The sequence below is a fragment of the Ictalurus furcatus genome, chromosome 7 (assembly GCF_023375685.1).
Source record: "Ictalurus furcatus strain D&B chromosome 7, Billie_1.0, whole genome shotgun sequence".
NCBI classification, from domain to species: Eukaryota; Metazoa; Chordata; class Actinopteri; order Siluriformes; family Ictaluridae; genus Ictalurus; species Ictalurus furcatus.
In genome coordinates, this window is record NC_071261.1 from 30,398,324 (window position 1) to 30,421,356 (window position 23,033).

The window sequence follows — 23,033 nt, forward strand, 5'->3', positions numbered from 1 at the left end:
GGATCCAACTAGAACCTTTTGAAGAGCTATAGATCCCACAGTTATCCAACGAAGCCTTAAAGAACCCTTCAGAAACCAGGATAGCTCAATTTGATGTGCCTGACAGGTTCTACGTAGTAAGAATACAAATAATTTCCAGTGAAATGGAGTTTGTATGATAAGCCTCCCCATTTAATACACTTTTTTACAATTTATTTTTTACACATTTAATTTTTTTTACAAAAAAAAAAAAAAAAAAAAAGAAGGGTTCTTCGAAGGTTCTTTAAGGGTTTGTTAGATAATAAAGGGCTCCTAGCTTCCAAAATAGTAATATTAATGAGTTCTACCTTCAGTTTTGTTGTAGGGTTCTACACTAAACCTGTAAGGGTCTCCTCAGAGGGACGACCAAAGAACCCTAGTTTTTTTTTTTCAAGCGTGTAAGACTTTTTGATAATCGTTTTACAAAAAAAAAAAAAAAAAAAAAAAAAAATTGGCAAATTTACAGCAAAAGACTGCAATTTTTCCACAGCTGTTTATAGTGTTTCTAAAAGCGCAACTGAGAATAAATGACAGCAGCAATTGCACACTTCATTTCCGTTCCCGTCTCGTTGTCTCTCGGGTCATATTTACATGAAGGGTTTAGGATGTGGCCGTTGTGGTAGCCAAAAACGTTATTTTGGTTTTTCTTTGGACATTCAAAGCAAAAAATCCTCAGGAAATTCTTTACAGGTGATCACTGTTATATTAACAACTTAGTGCAACCACTTTGTGTGCTCTTTATGAGTTAATGAGCGTTATCGTATATCACCGGTTCTCAAAGTGGGACTCCCAAGGCTCCGTGAAGCAGAGAGTTCAGAAATAAAGAGCTGTAATTCTAATCATTCTAATAAATCACCCAAATATTATCGTAGACATTTAAATAATGTTCAGGAAAACGTATGTGGACACCTGAGCAACACAATTATACGAGCTTGTTGGACATCCCATTCCAAAACCAAGGGCGTTAATATAGAGATGGGTAAAAACCTCCACTCTTCTGGGAAGACTCTGACTTTCCACTAGATTTTGGAGTGGGGATTTGTGCTCGTTCAGCTACGAGAGCATTAGTGAGGTCAGGCAATGATGTCAGACTGCCGTCGGCTTTCCAGTTCATCCCAGAGGTGTTCAGCGGGGTTGAGATCAGGGCTCTATGCAGGACAGTCGAGTTCTTCTACTCCAACCTTAACACACCATGTCTTCATGGAGCTCGCTTTGTGCACAGGGGCGTTGTGATGCTGGAACAGGTTCGGGCCTGGAAGGGAAATTATAATGCTACAACATACAAAGACGTTCTAAACAAACATGCGCTTCCAACATTTGGAAACAGTTTGGGGAAGAAACACACATGGGTGTGATGATCAGGTGTTCACATAACTTTTACCATATAGTGTAAAACTGCACTGTGGGGATCTGGGGAATTTATTTTGAAGTTGGAGGCATCCCTGGCTACAAAAAGTTTGAGAACCGCTGTTGTGTATATATATATATATATATATATATATATATATATATATATATATATATATATATATATATATATATATGCGGTTGTTTTCCATATTGTGACGTGCTTAAGGCCGAACAGACACAAGTAGTTCCTGTAAGAACAAATACTGACCGGATGAATGAATATAGTATATAAAATAAAGAGCTTGAACTGCCAGAAAACTTTCTGATAAGGCTTATCATCAGGTACACCGACTGGGCAAACATAATCATTGGACATTTTATAAATCACATAACATGTCCCGTAGGTGTATTCGGTAGGTTTACATCGCTATGTGTATCTACTATATGTGTACAGTATATTGCTTTTCACCGAAGACCGTCGATGAGATATTGAGTGTTTCTCAATGACGAGAATGCGAAGAACAGACTTTGGGAAATACAGTCTTGCCAAGTAACCTTGCAAGAATGAACTCACATGTACAAGTTTGCGCAATACCTCAGTCAGACTCAGACGTCTGGATTGTACAGTAGCCCTTTGGATTTCCTGGAACTGCAGCACAATTAAAACATTGGAATACACCATTTATATTATGAGCTTAATTATATTATGACCACTATATATTATTACAACTATACATTATATTATGACAACTATATATATATATATATATATAGTAATATATCTATATATTACAAATTTCTCACTTAAATTTAAGTCAAAATACGAGTTCTATTCGTTCAGATTAAGAACTTCCGTCATGGTTGTGAGATGAATCGTCCATTGTAGCGATGATGTCGCAATAAACTATGGGACTTTCCATTTCGTTCCTGTTGGCAAGTCAACAACCAATACATCCTTCATTTTTATTGGGAAACAGTTCCAGAACACTTCTAGGGGTTTTTAACTGTTTTTTTTTTTTTGTACTTTGGGTATTGAAAGATAACGTCTGGTGAGGACATACAAGTGCACGTATTGAGAAACGCTCATTATTTAGGTGATGGACTGCTCAGAGCAGAGCTACTATTGAGATACAGTGTTATGATATTGATATCACAATATAAGTATCATCATTACCATTAAGTGTATGCTTTTACAGATCATTTTCAAATGACTGGACAGTTTTTAAAAAAGTTTATTTTTTTATGACTCACTTTCTGTCTTTCTCATCATGAAATTATTTCGTTTTTATAAATGCTACATAGACATATCTGAAGCCAGAGTAGCCCTTGTTGGGATTTTTTTTTTTTTTTTTTTTTTTTTTTGTATTTCTTTAGCAAAACCTCAATTTATCAAAGTTGTATATTTGCTATATACCATGTATTGTAAATATATTTTCAATAGCAGACACAGTATGCAATCATTTGTACTTCAGCTTTACACATTCTCAGTGCACACCTTTCAGGGCCATATTTTCTGATTTAGATACTTATCGAATATTTCTCTAGAGCATGCTTTAAGGTATTAAAATATGGAACCTACACTGTGTCTCTTTTTAATTATTTGGTGCATGTCTTGCCAACAAGTTATTGTTTACTTCTATATGGCACGATGATTTAATGGTGTAATTGAATGGGATTAGAGGTATGTTATGCTATATTTTGTATATTTATATATTTTAGTGTGTATTTTTGCATGAACACAAACTCGTACATGATGGAACACAAGAACAGTTGTGTTTCGAGTTGGTCCCTAAATCCATTTACTGATTTTAGGGGGGTTGGGGGGGGGGGGGGGGATTCACATTCATTGTTCTAGTTGTAGTTGAGTTTCTGCACAGTAACTTATAGAAATATCTGTCTTTGCAAGTCAGGACTATCTCAAGCTCATATTAGCCATCAAGAGGAAGCATAGACTTTATTACGGAACGGTCTGTACACATCAATTTCATTAATACATGGTGATCACTAAACGTACATAAATCTAAGTCTTATTAAATGGTAAATGGTCTGCACTTATATAGCGTTTTTTTTTAACCTTAGCAGTTCTAGCAAGGTTTTAGCAAGGCGCTAACTTGCCATCGGGAGAAACTTGGGGTTCAGCATCTTGCCCAAGGACACTTCGGCATGTGGGGTCACGTGGGCCGGGAATCGAACGATTAGTGGACAACCCGCTCTACCACCTGATCCACAGCCGCTCCATTATTACAAGTTAATTATAACCACACCCTCATAGATGGCTTGTATGGCTGTGATTGGACAGTGAATGAATTTCAGTGCAGCACTGAAAACATCAACGCACTGATGAAAGTGAAAGACAAAGCAATGGGGAATTTGATTTATTGTAATTACATACAATTACATTCTGATGCTTTTAATTCTTTAAAAAAAAAAAACAGCAACAGCTCTTCCTATAAGAGAAAAGCAGTGAAGGTTTTGCTTTTCAGTGTGGCCGGGTTTCCCCGTGGTGTGACTGCGTCATCTATCTGGCACGACGGAGTCTTTTTGTCGCTTTATCCGGTGACTGGGCTCAGTGTTGCGTTAAAGATAGTTCACAAGATATGATTGATGTAAATTGCCCTGTTCACAACCTTTTACCACAAAACATTTATCCTCAAGACTGAGATGTTTATCCGTGTTGCATTACGAACAAGAAATGCCTACACCGGCTGTGTTATATAACAGTCCGTTTATTGAGGACCAAATATCCATGGCCGTGAAATTAAAGTTTAGGTTTGTCTTTGAAATTCATGGCGCAAGTAGGTAAAGCGAGCGCTCTTTTTAATACTGAACCTATTGAACTTTTTAGTTCAGTTCCTGACATGTCTGAACACACCATCTGTACTTGCATATGCAGCTTGGTATACTTCGCTATATCGACAATAATTACTCCCTGGATTCTTCTTCAGATTTGTATACAGTGGTGGACAAAGTACAAGATGTCCTCAATTGGAGTGAATCTAGAGATACTGTACGTATAGTACCATGCTGCTCGAGTAACAATAGAAGTTACATTTCTACTTGTTATCTGTTTTTCACCAGAGGCCAAAAACTGGAATTACCGCCCGTCTGGGTTGTGCCTGTGTTCAGCACGGAATGTATTTGTGATGTCACAATCCACAGTAGTGGTTAATGGCTTATATGGAAATAGACACTCAGGGCTTTAAGAATGAGCAGTTTTTATAAAGTGCTTCTTTTCTTCTTATTTTTTTTATACCTAGCCTACTAGGTTTAAATTTTATAAGTGTATTGTGGTAGTCGTATACAGTACAGTGTTTTACTATAAAAAAAAAAAAAAGCTTTAGTTCTGCTGTCGGTTTTATCTCTGTACCAATGTTATTGTGGAGACGTGTGAATTGTTTGGCCAGCAGGGGGCTCACACCCCTCCACTTTTCCCATCACCTTGCTCACCAGCAGCTAAACACAGAGTCCTGATACTCTACACACAGAAACCCAACAGTGTCCGCACTAATCTTAGGACTTGCAGCAATAAAATAATTCTTTTGTTTATACTCATTGACGCGATTGGAACCCCAGAGTACTGCTAGAGTTTTTACTGTACTTTGGTGTCACAATTAAAAATACAGAGTTTTTTTTATGGTACATTATTTTGATTATTAGTTTCTAGAGACTTCTCTGACTTCAGACCAAAATGAGACCTGGGAATCTTGTTATTCAAGTAGGCTACGCACGTTTGGTTCTAAAAAGACATTCTGAGCTAAAAAATAATAATAATAATAATAAATTATTACGACAGACTTGTGAAGTTTCCTATAATATTCCTCATTTGTTTTTTTGTCTGTTTAATCTATAACCTATGCGATGAAACATTCAAATTAGCTGTTTGTTTGTTTGTTTGTTTGTTTGTCTTTTAAATACCACATTTGAGCGGGAATTCGCGCTCAGTTTACTCCAGTTTAAAAGTGAGTCCCATTCAGGTATTTTTAACCCCTCCAGTTTTCTTGTATTTCAGAGTGATGGATAATGATTGGCATGCTGCAGAAAGTAATGAAGTAAAAGTAGGATATTTTGCTTCAAATTGTAGTGAAGGAATAGTACAACCCCAGTTCCAAAAAAGTAGGGACGGCATGTAAAATGTAAATAAAAACAGAATGCTGTTTCTTTTTAGTGACACTTCCTTCTCCAGCCTTTTGTTGCTCCCGTCCCAACTTTTTTGAGACGTGTTGCGGCCATCAAATTCAAAATGACCTTATTTTTTTCCTTTAAACGGTACATTACCTCAGTTTAAACATGTGATACGTTTTCTGTGTTCTGTTGCGAATAACATACGGGTTTATGAGATTTGCAGTTCATCGCATTCGGTTTTTATTTATTTTATTTTACACAGCATCCCAACTTTTTTGTAATTGGGGTTGTGCAAAGTCGGTAGAAATACTTTAATAAAGTTCAGATAGCTGAAAAGAAAATGACTTAAGTAGCACGTTCGCCTCGCACCTCCAGGGTCGGGGGTTCGAATCCCGGCTCCGCCCTGCGTTCACAGAGTTTGCATGTTCTCCCCGTGCTGCGGGGGTTTCCTCCGTGTACTCCGGATTCCTCCCCCAGTCCAAAGACATGCGCTGTAGTCTGATTGGCATGTCCAAATTGTGTAAATGTTTTGGCACCCCGTCCAGGGTTCCAGTTCCCCGAGAACTCCCCGCGACCCTGTGTAGGATAGACAGTACGGAAAATAGATGGATGGATTATAAATCGAAATTTTTTTACATCAAACGTTTGTCAAGCATTTCAGGAATGTTGTTTTTCTCCCTTTACAGCCTAACCTACGTAGGACCTGTTCAATAGGCACTGAACGTTTCCAAACCTTTGAATAATATTGACACATATAGACGTAATGATGCCTCCTCAAAGCCAGGGAAGCCAAAAAAAATAAATACAAATAATCAAACTCCAACATATCGCATTACACGTAGGGAGAAAAAAACAAAACAAATGAGGACGTCAAACAGGATATTAGAACAGGATCACTGGAAAAACCAGAGCTTCCTGCATTGTCGTGGAGCGTGTGCGTAAACAGCTCGGTGGTTTCCACTGCTAGAAAACCTGAGATAGAAAGTGAAACTGAAGCACAGACCGAGAACAAACCACTCTCACAAAACAGACCGAAGGACCTTTAAAGCGTGCGTTCTCTTTAAAGAGGCTGATCTCGAGACCTACAGGAGAGCCATCACTCACTGTAAGTGTTACCATTTACACCTTCTGTTCACATTAACGTCTAATCAGGTGTGTGAAGTAAAAAAAGAAGGATTTGTATTACTGACATGGGTCTACAGTGTTTTTATAAAGATGTGATGAGGAAGTGTGCAGGAAATCATCCAGGATTATACGTATACCATCAACTGTAATGATTACTCTAACATCTAGGACGTGACGATGTAGAGCAGAAGAAGAACATGATCAGAAATGTGAGACTGTACTGGCACATAATTCCTACTTCGCATGATTGCACGGTGAATTTTCAGTGTCTTTTCGATACCTGTATGTTCTTCTTACACATTTGTGAAGCCTTGTGAAGTTTTGAGTGTAGTGCCTGAAGTCAAGAGAGTAAAACATCCTCTTCTCTTCTTCTAAACATCAAGCTGCTTTTTTATTTGATGGCATGAGGAAGTGTGCCGTCCTGAAAAAAGTAAAGGCTAACTATCAAAACCATTTTGCCAAGCTGTGTGTGTGTGTGTGTGTGTGTGTGTGTGTGTTTTCCTTTTCTTGACATATTAAACATGATCAACCTTTGAACTGAACTTTGCAAGATTTAGCACATGATTTACAAGCTCTATAAGCAGAAGTGTGTGTGTGTGTGTGTGTGTCAGATAGGAATATCTGACAGTTTTGATTTATAGTCCATGGGAACATTTGGCTGGTGTTTATATTGTAAAAAAAATAGAGAGAAAGTGTGTGTGCTTTGGTTAAGGTTAGGGTTAGATTCAGGTAGAGAATAGAATTAACTAGCAGCATTAATAATTAAATCAAAGGAAGGTCTTCACAAGGATAATACAATTGTGTGTGTGTGTGTGTGTGTGTGTGTATGTGTGTGTGTGTGAAGCAGCCATTGAACACAGAGGAAACCCGGTGGATTCCAAACTGCTTTTGTTTTTGTCTCGAGGCTGTATGCGTGTGTGTGTGTGTGTGTGTGTGTGTGTGTGTGTGTGTGTGTGTGTGGCAGGTCACATGACCTTATGTTCAGGGGAGGAAAGTACTTATCTAATTGGTGTTATTAAATAACCTTTATCTGAGCATAGCTGTGAATGCTTGTACTCTTACTCATGTACGCTTGCTTAAAATACACACGTTGTACTTCCTTATACAGTAGAGTCTTTTCATGTGTCTGCTTGTTAGACACTAATCCCTCTTTGTTTCTTCACATGTTAGCATTACTAACTCATAAGTCATATCCATATGATTGTATACTGAATATTCAGACGTTAAAACCAACTCTTCGTCTAGTGAATTTTGTAGATTAAGCCTGTGATGTCTAGTTGAGCCTCGCAGTTTGTTTGGCGTTTCCAGGTTTCGGTAATATTTCCAACCCGACTACAGCTAAAAACCACACACGAGACCTGAAACTAGCCCCAATAAAAATTGCCTTTACAAAAGGGAGAAGCATTTTTTTTTTCTCCTTTTTCTTAGCTCTCGTGTGGGAAAACAAGGTGACTTGCATGTATTTCTGATCTCCAGACATAATCCACTCCTTTGCATGTTCTCCCCGTGCTGCGGGGGTTCCCTCCGGGTACTCCGGTTTCCTCCCCCAGTCCAAAGACATGCATGGTAGGCGGATTGGCGTGTCTAAATTGTCCGTAGTGTATGAACGGGTGTGTGAGTGTGTGTGTGTGTGTGTGTGTGATTGTGCCCTGCGATGGATCGGCACCCTGTCCAGGGTGTACCCCGCCATGTACCCGATGCTCCCTGGGATAGTCTCCAGGTTTCCCCGTGACCCTGAAGAGGATAAAGCGGTATAGAAGATGGATGGGATGGATCTTACAGAACAGAAATGATGGTTCTGTACGTCATAGACACGCTGTCTACACTTACACTTTGGCTTTGTTTGGCAGAAAGGTATTGGCGAATTCAAATTATATATACGCTTGAAAATAAGATCTTGAAGGCCGCTGGGTATTTTTAAACTAGCCCACCCTGGCAACCTCATGAACTGTCCCGTCCACACTGATCCTCACGTGAGTATGGGGGGATTCCTGCCCCAGTGGACCTTTATTAGTGCTTGTTGCAGTAATTGTTGAGTGCAATATTAATTCTACGGATCTAAATGGGGCAGTGAGCTCACTGTACCATGGTTATGTAACCTCTAGGAAAGCGAGCAAATCAGTGGAACTAGGGCTGGGCGATATGAACAAAATGATGTATCATGATATGGATATATATCGCAATATATTATGGTTTCTCTAAAATGTATAGGGAAAATTTCTCTCTATTATACCCAAACCGTGTCCACATGGCAGAAGTAGCTTGTTTCTTTGTTATAGTAGCTCCTAGTTCTGACCCTAATGACGTAAATCGGCTGCTAAAAAAAAAAAGTGGCTTTTGCGACATTTGGAGATATAGACAATATCTATCTATAGACATATTTCTGTCTTACGATATATATCGCACCGCCCTAAATGGAACATCAGAAGCGTTGGTCACTCAAAAGAGTTCATTAGTATTTCAACAGAATTGGAAATGGAGTCGTGAATGAAGGTTTAATTTAGATGAACGTGTTGAATGGGTGTTATACTGTACCGTATACGCCCCCCATGGACGAGCTGCTACTTTCACACGTTACAGTTACTATAATGAATAAAAAATGCATATATCTATTATAAACTATGTACAAAATTTGTATGTGAAGAGAAAGTGATTTAATCTTGTGCATACAGATGACGTCATGAGACAAGGTAGAAATGCTAACGCCAACCCTTAATCCTGATTTTTATTCGCTTATAATAGTGAACAAAATAATTTTAAAAATCATCTCAAATTTTTTACTTTCAGGTAAAATCATTTCCTTTTTTTTTTTTTTCTTTTTTTTAAAAAAAAAAAAACAAAAGGAGTGATTTAAATTAAATACGAATTTTGACTTTTACCTTTACATTTACAGCATTTGCATTTCAAGACGCTTTTATCTGGAGAGACTTACGTGAGACATATCCTCATGCTAACACAGATTAAGAATATATTCAGGCTAATAATTTTACTTAAATGTCTTTTTTGTGTAGTTTCTCCTAAAATAAATATATATATATTAATACAGACCCCATTTTTACATATCTAATAAATATCCTTTTTGGTTTTGTTTTGTTTTCTCAGATTTTCTTAGACTAGTAGGCAGTTATACTGTTACAGATGTGGGCCTGAAATCTTCTCTAAAGTCACATCTGGTTAATTTGGCTAAGTTCCTTTGCATCTTCTTTGCATCCATTGATCTTTCACACGTCTCAGTGTCCCAGTGGTTTATCATGAATATACAGGAAGCTCATCCTCACCACTGTCTCCACTGGCTTGTTCGTTAGGGATCTAAATCGACATCTGGATTTTTGTAAAGCTGCTTTGTGCCAATGTCTGTTGTTAAAAGCTCCATGGAAATAAAACTGAGTCGAACTGATTATACATCTCGGACGTTACTCAGACTCTCCGTGTTTCCCGTCAGCAGGAAACTGAATTAATGGGGAACTCCTCAGGATTAAGCATGGAATCAAGCGAAGCATCTCCGACGGCAGACGTAGGTTCAGACGCGGAGGCGGACTACGACTGCCCCATCTGTCAGGAGGTTTTGAAAATGCCCATCCGCACCAAGAACTGCCAGCATGTGTGAGTGGAAGCTCAAACCAAGAGCCCTGGTTTAGATTAGACTTTAACAGTAGTCTAATATGTAGAATGTTTACTCACGCGAGGTGTTTTTTCCCCTCACCAGGTTCTGTAGGAGCTGTTTTCAGACGGCGGTGAGAAGTCAGGGCCCTCAGTGCCCGTTGTGCCGGAGCCCCGTGTCCGAAAGAGAGCACCGAGCCACAGACATCCAGCAGAAGATGAGAGAGAAGAAGGGCAAATGCAGAGCATGTGGAAAAGAGGTCAACGTCTGCTCCTATACTGATAGATATATGAATGCACTGGAGTGTTTAAAATGCCATGTCATGATAATTAACCTAAATAACCTACAGAAGTGTGGGTTAATTAATCGAAGACATTATCGTTTCTATAGAAACTGCTCATTCACAGGGACTTGTACATCAGACATTCCACTACATAATCTAATCCGCATAACAAACATGTTTAACAAGTGAAAATGTGTGTAACTGTCGATATAGTGTAATAAGGAGAGGTTTATTTAACATTTACGGAAGGAGTCTCCAGTGCCAGCACTTTGTAACACTCAGAGGTAAAGGTAAAGCTAAATGTAAAGGTGAATGTTTAAAAACGATATAAATAATAATATATTTATATAATATTATATAAAAAAATACAGTGAGATGTAAAATATAGTGAGATGTGAGTTAATGAGTCCATACAGGGTTTTACTGAGGGGTTTTTTTTTGTTATTGTTGCAGCTGTGAATGCTTGATTTTTCTGCAGCGTCTTTCAAAATGTGAGTTTTTTGTGCTTTTTGCGGAAAACCACTCGAAGTGGCGAAATCGCAATCGCACGGAGTTGTTTCTCACAACTGTCTTTCACAGTGGTGTTTGTTGCTAAATGAGACCTTTTTAGCTGTACTCATGCTCAAAGCACGTGAATCGAAGAGGGCTTGGACTGAATGCGTGCTGCGATGACGTCACATGACACGTCTTGGCCCAAATCTGCGGAAAACCTGAGGTGATTTTGAAAAATCGCAAGCGTCTCAGGATGTTGCGGAGCTTTCTTGATTTTGCGTCCATCTCTGCGATCGCACAATCCTGGAGTGACCGTGTAGTAACTTGTCAGGGAGAATAGCAAGCCGGAGAATGTTCTGTGCTGTATTTCAGAAACTCTCCAGCAGGTGGAGCTGCTCACTTGGAAAGTCTTGTAGTTTCTCACCTGTTGTTTCATTTCGGTCTACACAAGCGCATGACCACAACATGAACATGTCCTCGCTAATTAGATGACATGAAGGTGACTTTATGTAAAGGGACATTGAAAAGACCAATTTGTGTGTTGGTAAATCAATGCACACGTATTAAAAAAAAAAAAAACTCTTCTGACTATTCGACTCCCTGGTCAGAAACCTTGCGAGGAGCTCCTGTGCGTGGCCGGTTGATGACGGAGTGATGCTGCTTCCACTTGCACATAACGGCCCCCATGGTGCTTACTGGAAGATTCAGAAGTTTTGAAATACGTCTGCATCTGATTCCATCAATATGTTCTGCAGCAATAAGGTCGTGAAGGTCTTGAAAGAGCTCTTTGTTTTTACCCATCATGAGATGTTTCTTGTGCGACACCTTGATAATGAAAAGCCTTTTTATAGACCATCAATTTACTAACCCAGCTGATATTAACTTGCACAGATAGGGGGTGTAATTACTTATGGATTTCAGCTGGTTCCTTGCCTTACCTTGCCCTGGAGAACTGCTTTTCCTTAGCGTGTTCAATACTTTTTCCCCGTGTCGTTCCACTTTATTACACATAAATTTATTTATAGACTTTAATGTTGGGAATTCTTTATACTCCCAGATTTCTTGAGTTAACTCTGATGTCTGGTGAAAATTCCACGTGGATAACCTCATTGGAAATATATTTACTGACAAAAATGTTGACGCGTCCAACACTTATTTCCCCCCACTGTATATGATTGACATTTTGTCTTTATCTTTACAGAAATTTCTCAGTAAGATGAGGCTCCACTACAGAACCTGCAGGAAGTATATAGACGAATTTGGTCCTATCGATGAACCCACAGTACCGCTTCCTGTCCAAACTCCTACCCAACCGCAAAGCAGTGTATTTATCCCCAACATCGTCATTCCTACACACTCTAACAGGTATGTGAACACGTTAAAATTCCATCACCATGCGATCGACATGCTAATTTAGACTTAAAGTACACAGACTAAAGGCATATTGTCCAATCGACATACTAATTACACAAAAGGTTACGCGTCATGGTTTTCAGTTTGAATGAAATGGTTTAAATGTTTCTGTTGGGTATTTAGAGGAAACAGGACGTGAAACCAGCAGAGCATCACACACCTGAAACACGTCACGAAATCACGCATGTATCTGTGTGTAATAGTCTGCCCCACATCGTTATTAATATACCATCAATAAGAACTTGATGTAATGATGTACTCAATGTTTTATCGTCGAGCTGTTGGTCGATATCTCTCCAGACGTCATTGGGTACAGCTGTTACCAGATGTTTTTAGATAATGATTTAAACATCAGATTAAAGCCTAGTCTCTCTAGGTTTCGTTAGAGAGTCTGGTACTTTTCGTCACTAATGGTGGCCAAATTGATGGACAGTGGAAATGATCACTTATCGAAACATAGACATGGTGCAAGCTTTCTTCGTGTGTTTATGGACCCTGCTGTGATATAAATACAAGCACAGAGATGCAAGTAGTGCTCCCATACAAGATCTGTTCATTGAGTTCTAGAGAAGCAAAGTGCGCAGAGTCGAGGTGTAAGAGCCAGAGTAGGGTTTATTTATTTATTTATTTATATTAAGGATAACGTGGGGGTTGGTGTTTTAGGGGTTAGTTCGGTGTTCACGGAAGAGGTGGGTCTTTAGCTCTATTTTGAAGATAGTGAGAGATTCTGCGGTCCGGATTGAGGTTGAAGTTCATTCCACCACTGAGGAACAGTTAGTGTGAAGGTTCTGGAAAGGGATCTTGAGCTACGCTGAGTCGGCACTACTAACGTCGGTCGCTAACTGATTACTGTTACAGATTGCGTGAGGGAACGTAAGCCTTCAGGAGAGAGTTGAGGTAGGACGGTGCTGATCCAGACAAGGTCTTGTAGGTGAGCATCAAGGCCTTGAATTTGATGCGGGCGGCTACAGGAAGCCAGTGGAGGGAGATGAAGAGGGGTGTGACATGGGTTCTCTTGGGCTGGTTGAAGATGAGGCGTCCTGCTGCATTCTGAATCATCTGAAGGGGTTTGATGGAGCTGGCCCGGAGGCCCGAGAGTAGTGAGTTGCAGTAGTCCAGTTTTGATATGACAAGAGACTGGACTAGGAGTTTTGATTATCTCATACACTGTTATTAAACAAAGAATGGAAATATTCATTATCTTCAAAACTCAGCATTATTTCTAGGTCACAATTTACATTCCTTTGTACAAAGTCTTATCGCTTCCATTTAAGCATGTTGTAACGATTGTTTTTGCAAGCTAGGTACTGCTTTTGCGTAGTAGTTGTAGCTCTGTGTGTGTGTGTGTGTGTGTGTGTGTGTGTTGCACATTTTCCACACACCAGTTGTAGCCTGTGTGCTGATTTTAACATTCCATCTACCCAGATGGTAAAAGGTTTCTATGGCATTAAACCGAACAGAAGGTGTCTTCAGGTGTGTTTTACTGGAGAGCCCAAAGACACGTCTCTCGGTCATATCACCTTGGCAGCTATGTTACAAGATGTTCAGATGATGCTCAGAGGAACTGGTCTAACATGGATCGTCAGGTTTTACATAAGCTTGTTCATGTTACAGCAAAAGAGGAACATTGTTGCTAATGATATAAACAATTGATATTACAATAAATTAGGATTGAACGCATCAAAACTGAAACATATTCGCTAGTGCTCGGACGCCACCGTTTGAGCAAGTCAGGTCTTGTGTGTAAAGTTTACAACGTTAATTTACGTAAATGGTGACTGAATGATGGGAAATTACAGACCCCCCTGGCTTTGCTTCACTGACTCATAATCCTGAGATTATCATAAAATAACGCCTAGATGCATGTTGTGCTTCTGATCGTTTTTGTGCATGTGTGTATCCAGCGCAGGGAGAGTGTACGCTTGTCCTTACTGTTCACTCATGGACCTCAGTGACATGGCCCTGGTGGAGCACTGTGTTCGCCAACATCATCAAGATCAGACTCCAATCGTAAGATCCGCAGCACCGAACTTTCACCTGATCAGTCTTCTCAGAATTCTTGTATCAAACTAATGTCTTTAGAGATCTTCCACCAAAATAATTTAGCTACAGATCGTCCACCAAAATAAGCTTCTACAGATCTTTTACCAAAAAAAAAATGTATGTAGAGATCTTCCACCAAACTAATTTATCTAGAGACCATCCACCAAAATAATTTGTCTAGAGACCTTCCACCAAAATAATTGATCTAGAGACCTTCCACCAAAATAATTTGTCTACAGATCTTCCACCAAACTAATTTAGCTACAGATCTTCTACTAAACCACCACCCTACATCTGGCCCTCACCCACCTGGACAAGAAGGACACCTACGTTCGAATGCTGTTCATAGACTTCAGTTCAGCATTCAACACAATCATTTCTCAGCACCTGATTGGAAAGTTGAACCTACTGGGCCTGAACACCTCCATCTCCAACTGGATCCTGGACTTCCTGACTGGGAGACCTCAGTCAGTCTGGATCGGGAACAGCATCTCCAGCACCACCCCGCTGAGCACGGGGGCCACTCAGGGCTGATCACTCTGCTGACTCAAGACCGTGCAGCAATACACTGCTCAAATCACGAATCAAGTTCGCTGATGACACGACCGTGGTGGGTCTCATCGGCAAGAACGACGAGTCAGCATACAGACAGGAGGTGCAGCGGGTAACGGACTGGTGCAGAGCCAACAACCTGTCTCTGAATGTGGACAAAACAAAAGAGATGGTTGTTGACTTCAGGAGAGCACGGAGCGACCACTCTCTGCTGAACATCGAAGGCTCCTCCGTGGAGATCGTCAAGAGCATCAAATTCCTTGGCGTTCACCTGATGGAGAACCTCACCTTGGTCCCGCAACACCAGCTCCATAACCAAGAAGGCCCAGCAGCGTCTCAACTTTCAGCGAAGGCTGAAGAAAGCCCATCTCCCCCCTCCCATCCTCACCACGTTCTACAGAGGAACTATTGAGAGCATCCTGAGCAGCTGCATCACTGTCTGCTTCGGAAATTGCACCTCATCGGATCGCAAAACCCTGCAGCGGACAGTGAAGACTGTTGAGAAGATCATCGGGGTGTCTCTCCCCTCCATCACAGACATTTATTTACATCACACGCTGCATCCGCAAAGCCACCAGCATTGTGGACGACCCCACACACCCCTCACACACACTCTTCACCCTACTGCCGTCTGGAAAAAGGTAGGACTGTGTAACAGCTTCTTCCTCCAAGCCATCAGACTCCACAATACTTAGCGATTGGTCTGACATACACACACACACACACACACAGACCTGAACACCATCCCACTCTCACTGCAATATTTGCACATTCCTGCACTGAATCTATTGCATTTTTGCTGCTACTGTATTTATAAAAAATACCGTATTTGATTTCTTGTCACTGTTACACACTTTACCTGTCTGATACCGCAATAACTGTTATAGCCATATTTGCTATAATCTAATCTGCTAATCAGTCATAGCATGTTAGGTTTACATTTATACCATTTTTAAATTATATTGTTACTCCTTGCCACCTGTCTTGTGCACTACCTGTTATATCAGACACTTCCACACCAGAACTGTCGGCGCTACACTGTCACTTACTGTGCCCGTTGTCCTGTTTTAGTCAAATATTGTCTTGTGTCGTTAGCACACGTTTGCACGTGCACTTTTTATAGAAATGTGTAGATCTTATTTAGTTCTGTGTCTCATGTGGTTAGTGTGTTGTTTTATGTAGCACCGTGGTCCTGGAGGAATGTTGTTTCATTTCACTGTGTACTGTACCAGCTGTATATGGTTGAAATGATAATAAAGCCACTTGAACTTGAACAAACTCATTTATCTACAGATCTTCCACCAAAGAAATTTATCTCCAGAGCTTCCACCAAACTCATTTATCTACAGATCTTCCACCAAACTCATTTATCTACAGAGCTTCCACCAAAGAAATTTATCTCCAGAGCTTCCACCAAACTCATTTATCTACAGATCTTCCAACAAAGAAATTTATCTCCAGAACTTCCACCAAAGAAATTTATCTACAGAGTTTCCACCAAACTCATTTATCTCCAGATCTTCCACCAAACTGATTTATCTCCAGATCTTCCACCAAAATCATTTATCTACAGATCTTCCACCAAACCCCTTTATCTCCAAATCTTCCACCAAACTCATTTGTCTCCCGATCTTCCACCAAACTCATTTATCTACAGATCTTCCACCAAACTCATTTATCTACAGATCTTCCAACAAAGAAATTTATCTCCAGAACTTCCACCAAACTCATTTATCTACAGATCTTCCACCAAACTGATATATCTACAGATCTTCCACCAAAGAAATTTATCTACAGAGTTTCCACCAAACTCATTTATCTCCAGATCTTCCACCAAACTGATTTATCTCCAGATCTTCCACCAAAATCATTTATCTACAGATCTTCCACCAAACCCCTTTATCTCCAAATCTTCCACCAAACTCATTTGTCTCCCGATCTTCCACCAAACTCATTTATCTCCAGATCTTCCACCAAACTGATTTATCTCCAGATCTTCCACCAAACCGATTTATCTCCAGATCTTCCACCAAACCGATTTATCTCCAGATCTTCCACCAAACCGATTTATCTCCAGATCTTCCACCAAACCGATTTATCTCCAGATCTTCCACCAAACCGATTTATCTCCAGATCTTCCACCAAACTCATTTATCTCCAGATCTTCCACCAAACTCATTTATCTCCAGATCTTCCACCAAACCGATTTATCTCCAGATCTTCCACCAAACCGATTTATCTCCAGATCTTCCACCAAACTCATTTATCTCCAGATCTTCCACCAAACTCATTTATCTCCAGATCTTCCACCAAACTGATTTATCTCCAGATCTTCCACCAAACTGATTTATCTCCAGATCTTCCACCAAACTCATTTATCTACAGATCTTCCACCAAACTGATTTATAATGATACTGAGTCTTTATTGATCACATACAGTATACATTCCATCACAGTGAAATTCTTTTCTTCGCATACCCCAGCATGTTAGGAATTTGGGGTCAGAGCGCAGGGTCAGCCATGATACAGCGCCCCCTGGAGCAGAGAGGGTTAAGGGCCCAACAGTGGCAGCTTGGCAGTGCTGGGTTTGAACCCGTGACCTTCCGATCAGTAACCCATCTACCCCCAAAACTAATTCATCTACAGATCTTCCCCCAAACTAATTTATCTAGACGTCTTCCACCAAACTCATTTATATACAGAGCTTCCCCCAAACTAATCTTCTCAGAGATATTTTGCCAAACTATTGTCCTTGGCGATTTTCCTTCAAACTAATTAATTCTTTCATTTCAAAAGTCTTAAAAATGATGTCAGCACTGTATTGCAACTATATCTTATGTATGTGCATGTATTGATTTCCACTCAATGATCAAATGAACTTCACTTTATCTGAAGGTGTGTCCAATCTGTGCGAGTATGCCTTGGGGGATCCCAGACTACATCAGCCGTAACTTTATTGGCCATTTGGTGCGCAGACACCGCTTCAGCTACACCACCTACATGGTAAAATATAACACGACTTTTTCTTAATATATATTTATATTTTCTCTTAAAAATCACAAAGTGGTCCATTTATTTCATTTCAGCTCTCCTCCAGTTCTCCTTATTGTGCGGTGGAAACCCTAAGATGTAGAAGTAGAAAACCATGCTGCATTACTGCATCTCTTTTAGTTTTTATTAAGCGATTTACTTGTACCAGGTTCCGCTACGTAACATTACTTTGACGTTAGTTCAGATGATACACCTTATACCACAATTCTCGTTTCTGACACATCACAGGCTTCTATTGATGCGCTCGTCCTGACCGTGGAAAAGGAGCCTCCGGTGGCAGTGTGTCGAATTTTCCGACGTCTTCATTAAAGAGGAGTTTAATGAGTTTGCGGGTTTTGGGTAACAGGACAAACTGTGCTTTTTGGTGTTATCAACTTCCAAAAAAAAAAAAGAGAGAGAGAGAGAGAGTCTGGTGAGGAAATGACGGTTTTTAACTCCTAAAACTTAAGCGAGGACAGGAACTAACTGGTTTTGTGGATGTTCCACAACATTAAATGGAACCAAAAACAGAATTCTTTAATACACTGGACAATTGCTGTGGTATAAGAGGAATAAAACACTTCAGGATGTGCTGTTGCGTCATTATTGTGTTGGTATCAGTAACAGCATGGCGTTAATTATAAATGGTGTAAATGGTTAACCTTAGCGGTTCTACAGAGCGCTTTACACTGGGTCTCATTCACCCATTCACACACACACACACCAATGGTAGCAGAGCTGCCATTCAAGGCGCTAACTTGCCATCGGGAACAACTTGGGGTTCAGTGTCTCGCCCAAGGACACTTCGGCATGTGGAGTCACGTGGGCCGGGAATCGAACCGCCAACCCTACGATTAGTGGACAACCCGCTCTACCACCTGACCCACAGCCGCCCTTTTACATATAAATGCTAAATTACATGTGAAATGAAATGATAATATCTATACCCACACTATCATGTGTTTGACCCTTGTGTTGTTCTTACAGAATGAAAGCGAGGATGATGATGTGCAGCTCTTCTGGGCGCTACAGGTGTCAGTCCAGGAGTTTTGAAAAATCGCTTACTTCTGCCTCACCAGACGATCCGCACTTTAACGTTCACTTCTGATGATCAGAAATCAGCGTTTTTAACTCTTTTTCTTCTTCTTCTATTTTTATACAGATCAGCACATCGTTGTAGAAAATGTAGCTTTAACAGACAATTTTAAGAAAATGTTTCGCAAAAAAAGCGATCTTCGTCTTTGTTTTTTTTTAAGGCACACGATGCAATTTTCTTATTCCTGTAATGAAATTTTTGAAATAATCACACAGTCTCTGCACATTCATTCTGACTCTACTCTTCAGGTAAGAAACCGACCATCAATTTGCACAGATTACTGAGTGACGTTAAAACTCTCTCAGGAACGGTTACTGGTACGCACAGCAGTTTTATATTCTCTGAAAGAGACTACGGTTTCTGACAGTTCGACACTGTTTTATTTCTCTTTTTTTATTTATTTACATTCTTGGCAATAAAACTTGTTATACCGTGGGATGTAATACATGAACATACACAAAAATTACTGAATAATCATGTCGATATTATATGAACACAGATACAATTGTCTTTTGTTTCATTTAAATGTGATCTAATGTATAAGCCAATAAAGAAATAAATAAATGGTCTTTTTCTTGTCAATACAGCAAATTAAAAAATAAATAAATAAAAAGTTTAAAAAAAAAAACACCTCTTTTCTTATTTTTCTGCAAAAGATGATTATTTTGGAAGTTTTAAGCATTCATTTCCCATTCATTTCAGTTTTAAATTGAACGAAAGAACTCTTTACCTATCCACGCCATCTGCACCTTCACGAAGCTTTTTTTCTTTCTTCAAACATGTATTAGGTAGGATTTGTCTACGCTCGGCAAGATTAGGCCTGTAAGGGTTAAATAGTTTGAGTTGAATAAGATTTGAATTACTTTTGCACTCCTTGACCCCACTCCCTCCCCTAACATTATTTGACAACAGAAGAATTCTGTAGTGGTGGATGGTGTTAAGACGACAAAGACCTCATTTGTCACATATACATTACAGCACAGTGAAATTGTTTTCATCACACGTACCAGCTTGGTCAAGGGCTTGGCACTGCTGGGGCTTGAACCCCCGACCTTTGGATTATATTTTCTGATCTGTACTGGTCAATATCATAAGCACATTTCTTAGTTCCTAGTGTCCACATCCTACCATATATTAGCAGAGTATTGGGGTAATAGCGATACATGCTGGGTGTTTATGGAAAACTGTTATATCTATGGTCGTGTCAGAGCACAACGAACTTGTTTATTAAAATGAATAATAAAATAAATTGTGCGATTATTTATGTTGTGTGCAGGCTTGTTATCTATATTCTAAACAACAAGATGGAGGCCACTGGCCCGTTTGACTATTTTAAGGGGATCTACTGCTTATGTCTAGCTATGTAGCTGTAACCACTTCCATTCCTCACCCCACCCACCAATCCGTCTGTTAGCCTATAGATAATTAGCCTACACAATACCACACATGCTAAATCTAATCATTTTAATAATTTTCTGTTGTCAAGGTAACTTGCATACGAATGCGACGTATAGCAGCCAACAGTGGTTATTTTGACTAACAGGTTATTTTGACTAACAGCGTTACAGAAGAATAAGAGACCGTGCAGATTTTTTCCACCCCGGTATATGGAATGGAAATGATTGCAGTGCAGGTTCTCTGTGTAACTGTTGTTCCTGTTCAAGCGAGTGCTGGCTTCTCTCTTACCTTCCTCAACATCAGTCTGTCTGGGAATGATCGGTTGTGGTTTCATGAACTTTCCACTTGTGTATAAGTATATACGGAGCCTCCAAAAAAAAAAGGCCTAGTCCTTCAAGAGCATGGAGGGGTTGCGGTTCGCCAATCTGTCAACAGATGCGTCAATGAATAATCCAACACTTTGAGAAGAACATTCCCCAAAGACAAATCGGTAGGATTTTGGGCGTGTCACCTTCTACAGCGCACGATATAATTAAAAGATTCATCAAATCTCGGTGTGTAAAGGGCAAGGCCGAAAACCACTTCTGAATGCGCGTGATCTCCGATCCCTCAGACGTCACTGTCTTAAAAACCATCGTGAGTCTGTAATGGAGATAAACCTTTGTCACTCGACACCATTCGCCGCTGCATCCACAGATGCAAGTTAAGGCTTTCTATGCAAAGCAGAAGCCATACATAAACACTGTCCAGAAGCTCCAGCCCAATTCTCTGTGCTCGGTCTCATCTGAGGTGGACAGTAGCACAGTGGAATCGTGTTTTGTGGTCCGACAAGTCAACATTTCAAATCGTTTTTGGATGAAACAGCCGTCGTGTTCTCCGGGCCAAAGAGGAAAAGGACCATCCAAGCTGTTATCAGCGTCAGGTCCAAAAGCCAGTGTCTGTCATGGTATGGGGGTGTGTCAGTGCCCATGGTATGTGGGTGTGTCAGTGCCCATGGCATGGGTAACTTGCACATCTGTGAGGGCAGCATTAATGCAGAAAGATATGTACACATTTTGGAGCAACATATGCTTCCATCCAGAGCAGGACAACGCTGAACCAAATTCTGCCCAGATTTCAAGCGCATGGTTGCGTAAGCAGAGAGTGTGGGTGTGAGCATGGCCTGCCTGCAGTCCTGACCCGTCTCCCATTGAGAATGTGTAGCACATTATAAAGCGTGAAATAAGGCAACGAAGGCCCCGTACAGTTGCGCAGCTGAAGAAATACATAATGTATGACTGGGGGAAAATTCCGCTTGGTGTCTTCACTCAGCGTCCAAATGCTTAATAAGTGTTATTAAAAGACAAGCTGGCGTTACACAGTGGTGAACAGTCTGTCCCAACTTCTTTGGAGTATGTTGTAGTCATCAGATTTGAAAAGAGTGTGAATTTTCATAAATAAATTAGTCACAAAGTAAAATAATGTGATAATAATGTGTTTACAATATAATACAGGGTGAATTGAATTTTCAAATGACTCTTTTTCTGTTTGCATTTTCCAAACTGTCCCAACATTTTCGGAATTGGGGTTGTATATCAGTCGTACTGACAGGGATGTTTAAAGGCAGCAACTTTTTCCACTAGTAATTTTGTCCCTAAGAACTTTAGGAAGTTCCTTCACCTTCATCATAATAGCTACTAGTTGCATGAAATCTTCCCAACCAACGGTGACGTCTTGTATAAATGACAACAGGTGCAATTTGCCCGAGAAGCATTTGTATCTTGATTTATTTTTAAGTAACCTTTACACAGTCCTCTCTGAAAGTACTGGAACAGCAAGGCCAATTCATTTATTTATGCTCTACACCAAAGACATTTGGGTTTGAGATCAAAAGTTAGATATGAGAGTTTATTTGGTTGCATATCCCTTGCTTGCAATAACTGCATCAAGCCTGTGACTCAGTGACATCACCAAACTGTGGGGTTCTTCTTTTGTGATGCTTTTCCAGGGTTTTACCGCAGCCTCTTTCAGTTGTTGTTCGTTTCAGGGGGGTTCCTCCCCATCTTCAGCAGGTTAAATGTTGCTCAACTGTGTTAAGGTCTGGTGATCGGCTTGGCCAGTCTAACCTTCCACCCCCCCCCCCCAAAGTCCTTTCCTGAGTTGGCAGTGTGCATTATAAATTAAAGTATAAGATCTCATTCCAGAAGCAGCCATGCAAGCCCAAGCCTTAACACTACCTCCACCATGTTTTACAGATGAGTTTATATGTTCTGGATCATGAGCAGATCCTTTCTTTCTCCACACTTTGGCCTTTCCATCACTTTAGTAGAGGTTCATCTCGGTTCCAGTACTTTTGCAGCTCATCTCTGTGTTTCTTCGCGAATTCCAATCTGTCTTCCATCCACCCATCCATTTTTTGTGCAGCTTATTCTACACAGCATCACAGGGGGGCAGGCAGCCTATCCAAGGGGACTCAGGGCATAATCGCACACACATTCCCATTTCCATTCCCACACTACGGACAATTTAGA

The 23,033-nt window shown here is 40.2% G+C and overlaps 1 protein-coding gene across 4 annotated transcripts; it reads left to right on the plus strand.

Annotated features, from left to right (window-relative positions):
* The first annotated feature begins 6,357 nt into the window (after window positions 1–6,357).
* On the plus strand, window positions 6,358–19,753 carry LOC128610437 (E3 ubiquitin-protein ligase RNF138-like). 4 transcript variants are annotated; one of them, XM_053629758.1, is made up of 7 exons: window positions 6,358–6,595; window positions 10,058–10,218; window positions 10,322–10,475; window positions 12,193–12,356; window positions 14,309–14,414; window positions 17,895–18,002; window positions 19,017–19,753. In XM_053629758.1, the coding sequence occupies exons 2-7, from the start codon at window positions 10,073–10,075 to the stop codon at window positions 19,080–19,082; spliced, it is 744 nt and encodes a 247-aa protein (XP_053485733.1). In that variant the 5' UTR covers window positions 6,358–6,595; window positions 10,058–10,072; the 3' UTR covers window positions 19,083–19,753. The 4 variants fall into 4 exon arrangements, with proteins under 4 accessions (XP_053485733.1, XP_053485732.1, XP_053485729.1 ...); XM_053629757.1 differs by having other exon boundaries at window positions 6,359–6,595; window positions 10,061–10,218; XM_053629754.1 differs by lacking the exon at window positions 6,358–6,595 and adding an exon at window positions 6,609–6,869 and having other exon boundaries at window positions 10,061–10,218.
* The last annotated feature ends 3,280 nt before the right edge of the window (window positions 19,754–23,033 follow it).

What these genes read in the sequence shown, in the direction of transcription:
- LOC128610437 (XM_053629754.1), top strand. Translation starts at nt 6,813, where the DNA reads ATGATCAGAAATGTGAGACTGTACTGGCACATAATTCCTACTTCGCAT. An exon ending in ACCAAGAACTGCCAGCATGT is followed by an intron (nt 10,219 to 10,321) that starts GTGAGTGGAAGC and finishes TCCCCTCACCAG; the next exon opens with GTTCTGTAGGAGCTGTTTTC. An exon ending in ATTCCTACACACTCTAACAG is followed by an intron (nt 12,357 to 14,308) that starts GTATGTGAACAC and finishes GTGTGTATCCAG; the next exon opens with CGCAGGGAGAGTGTACGCTT.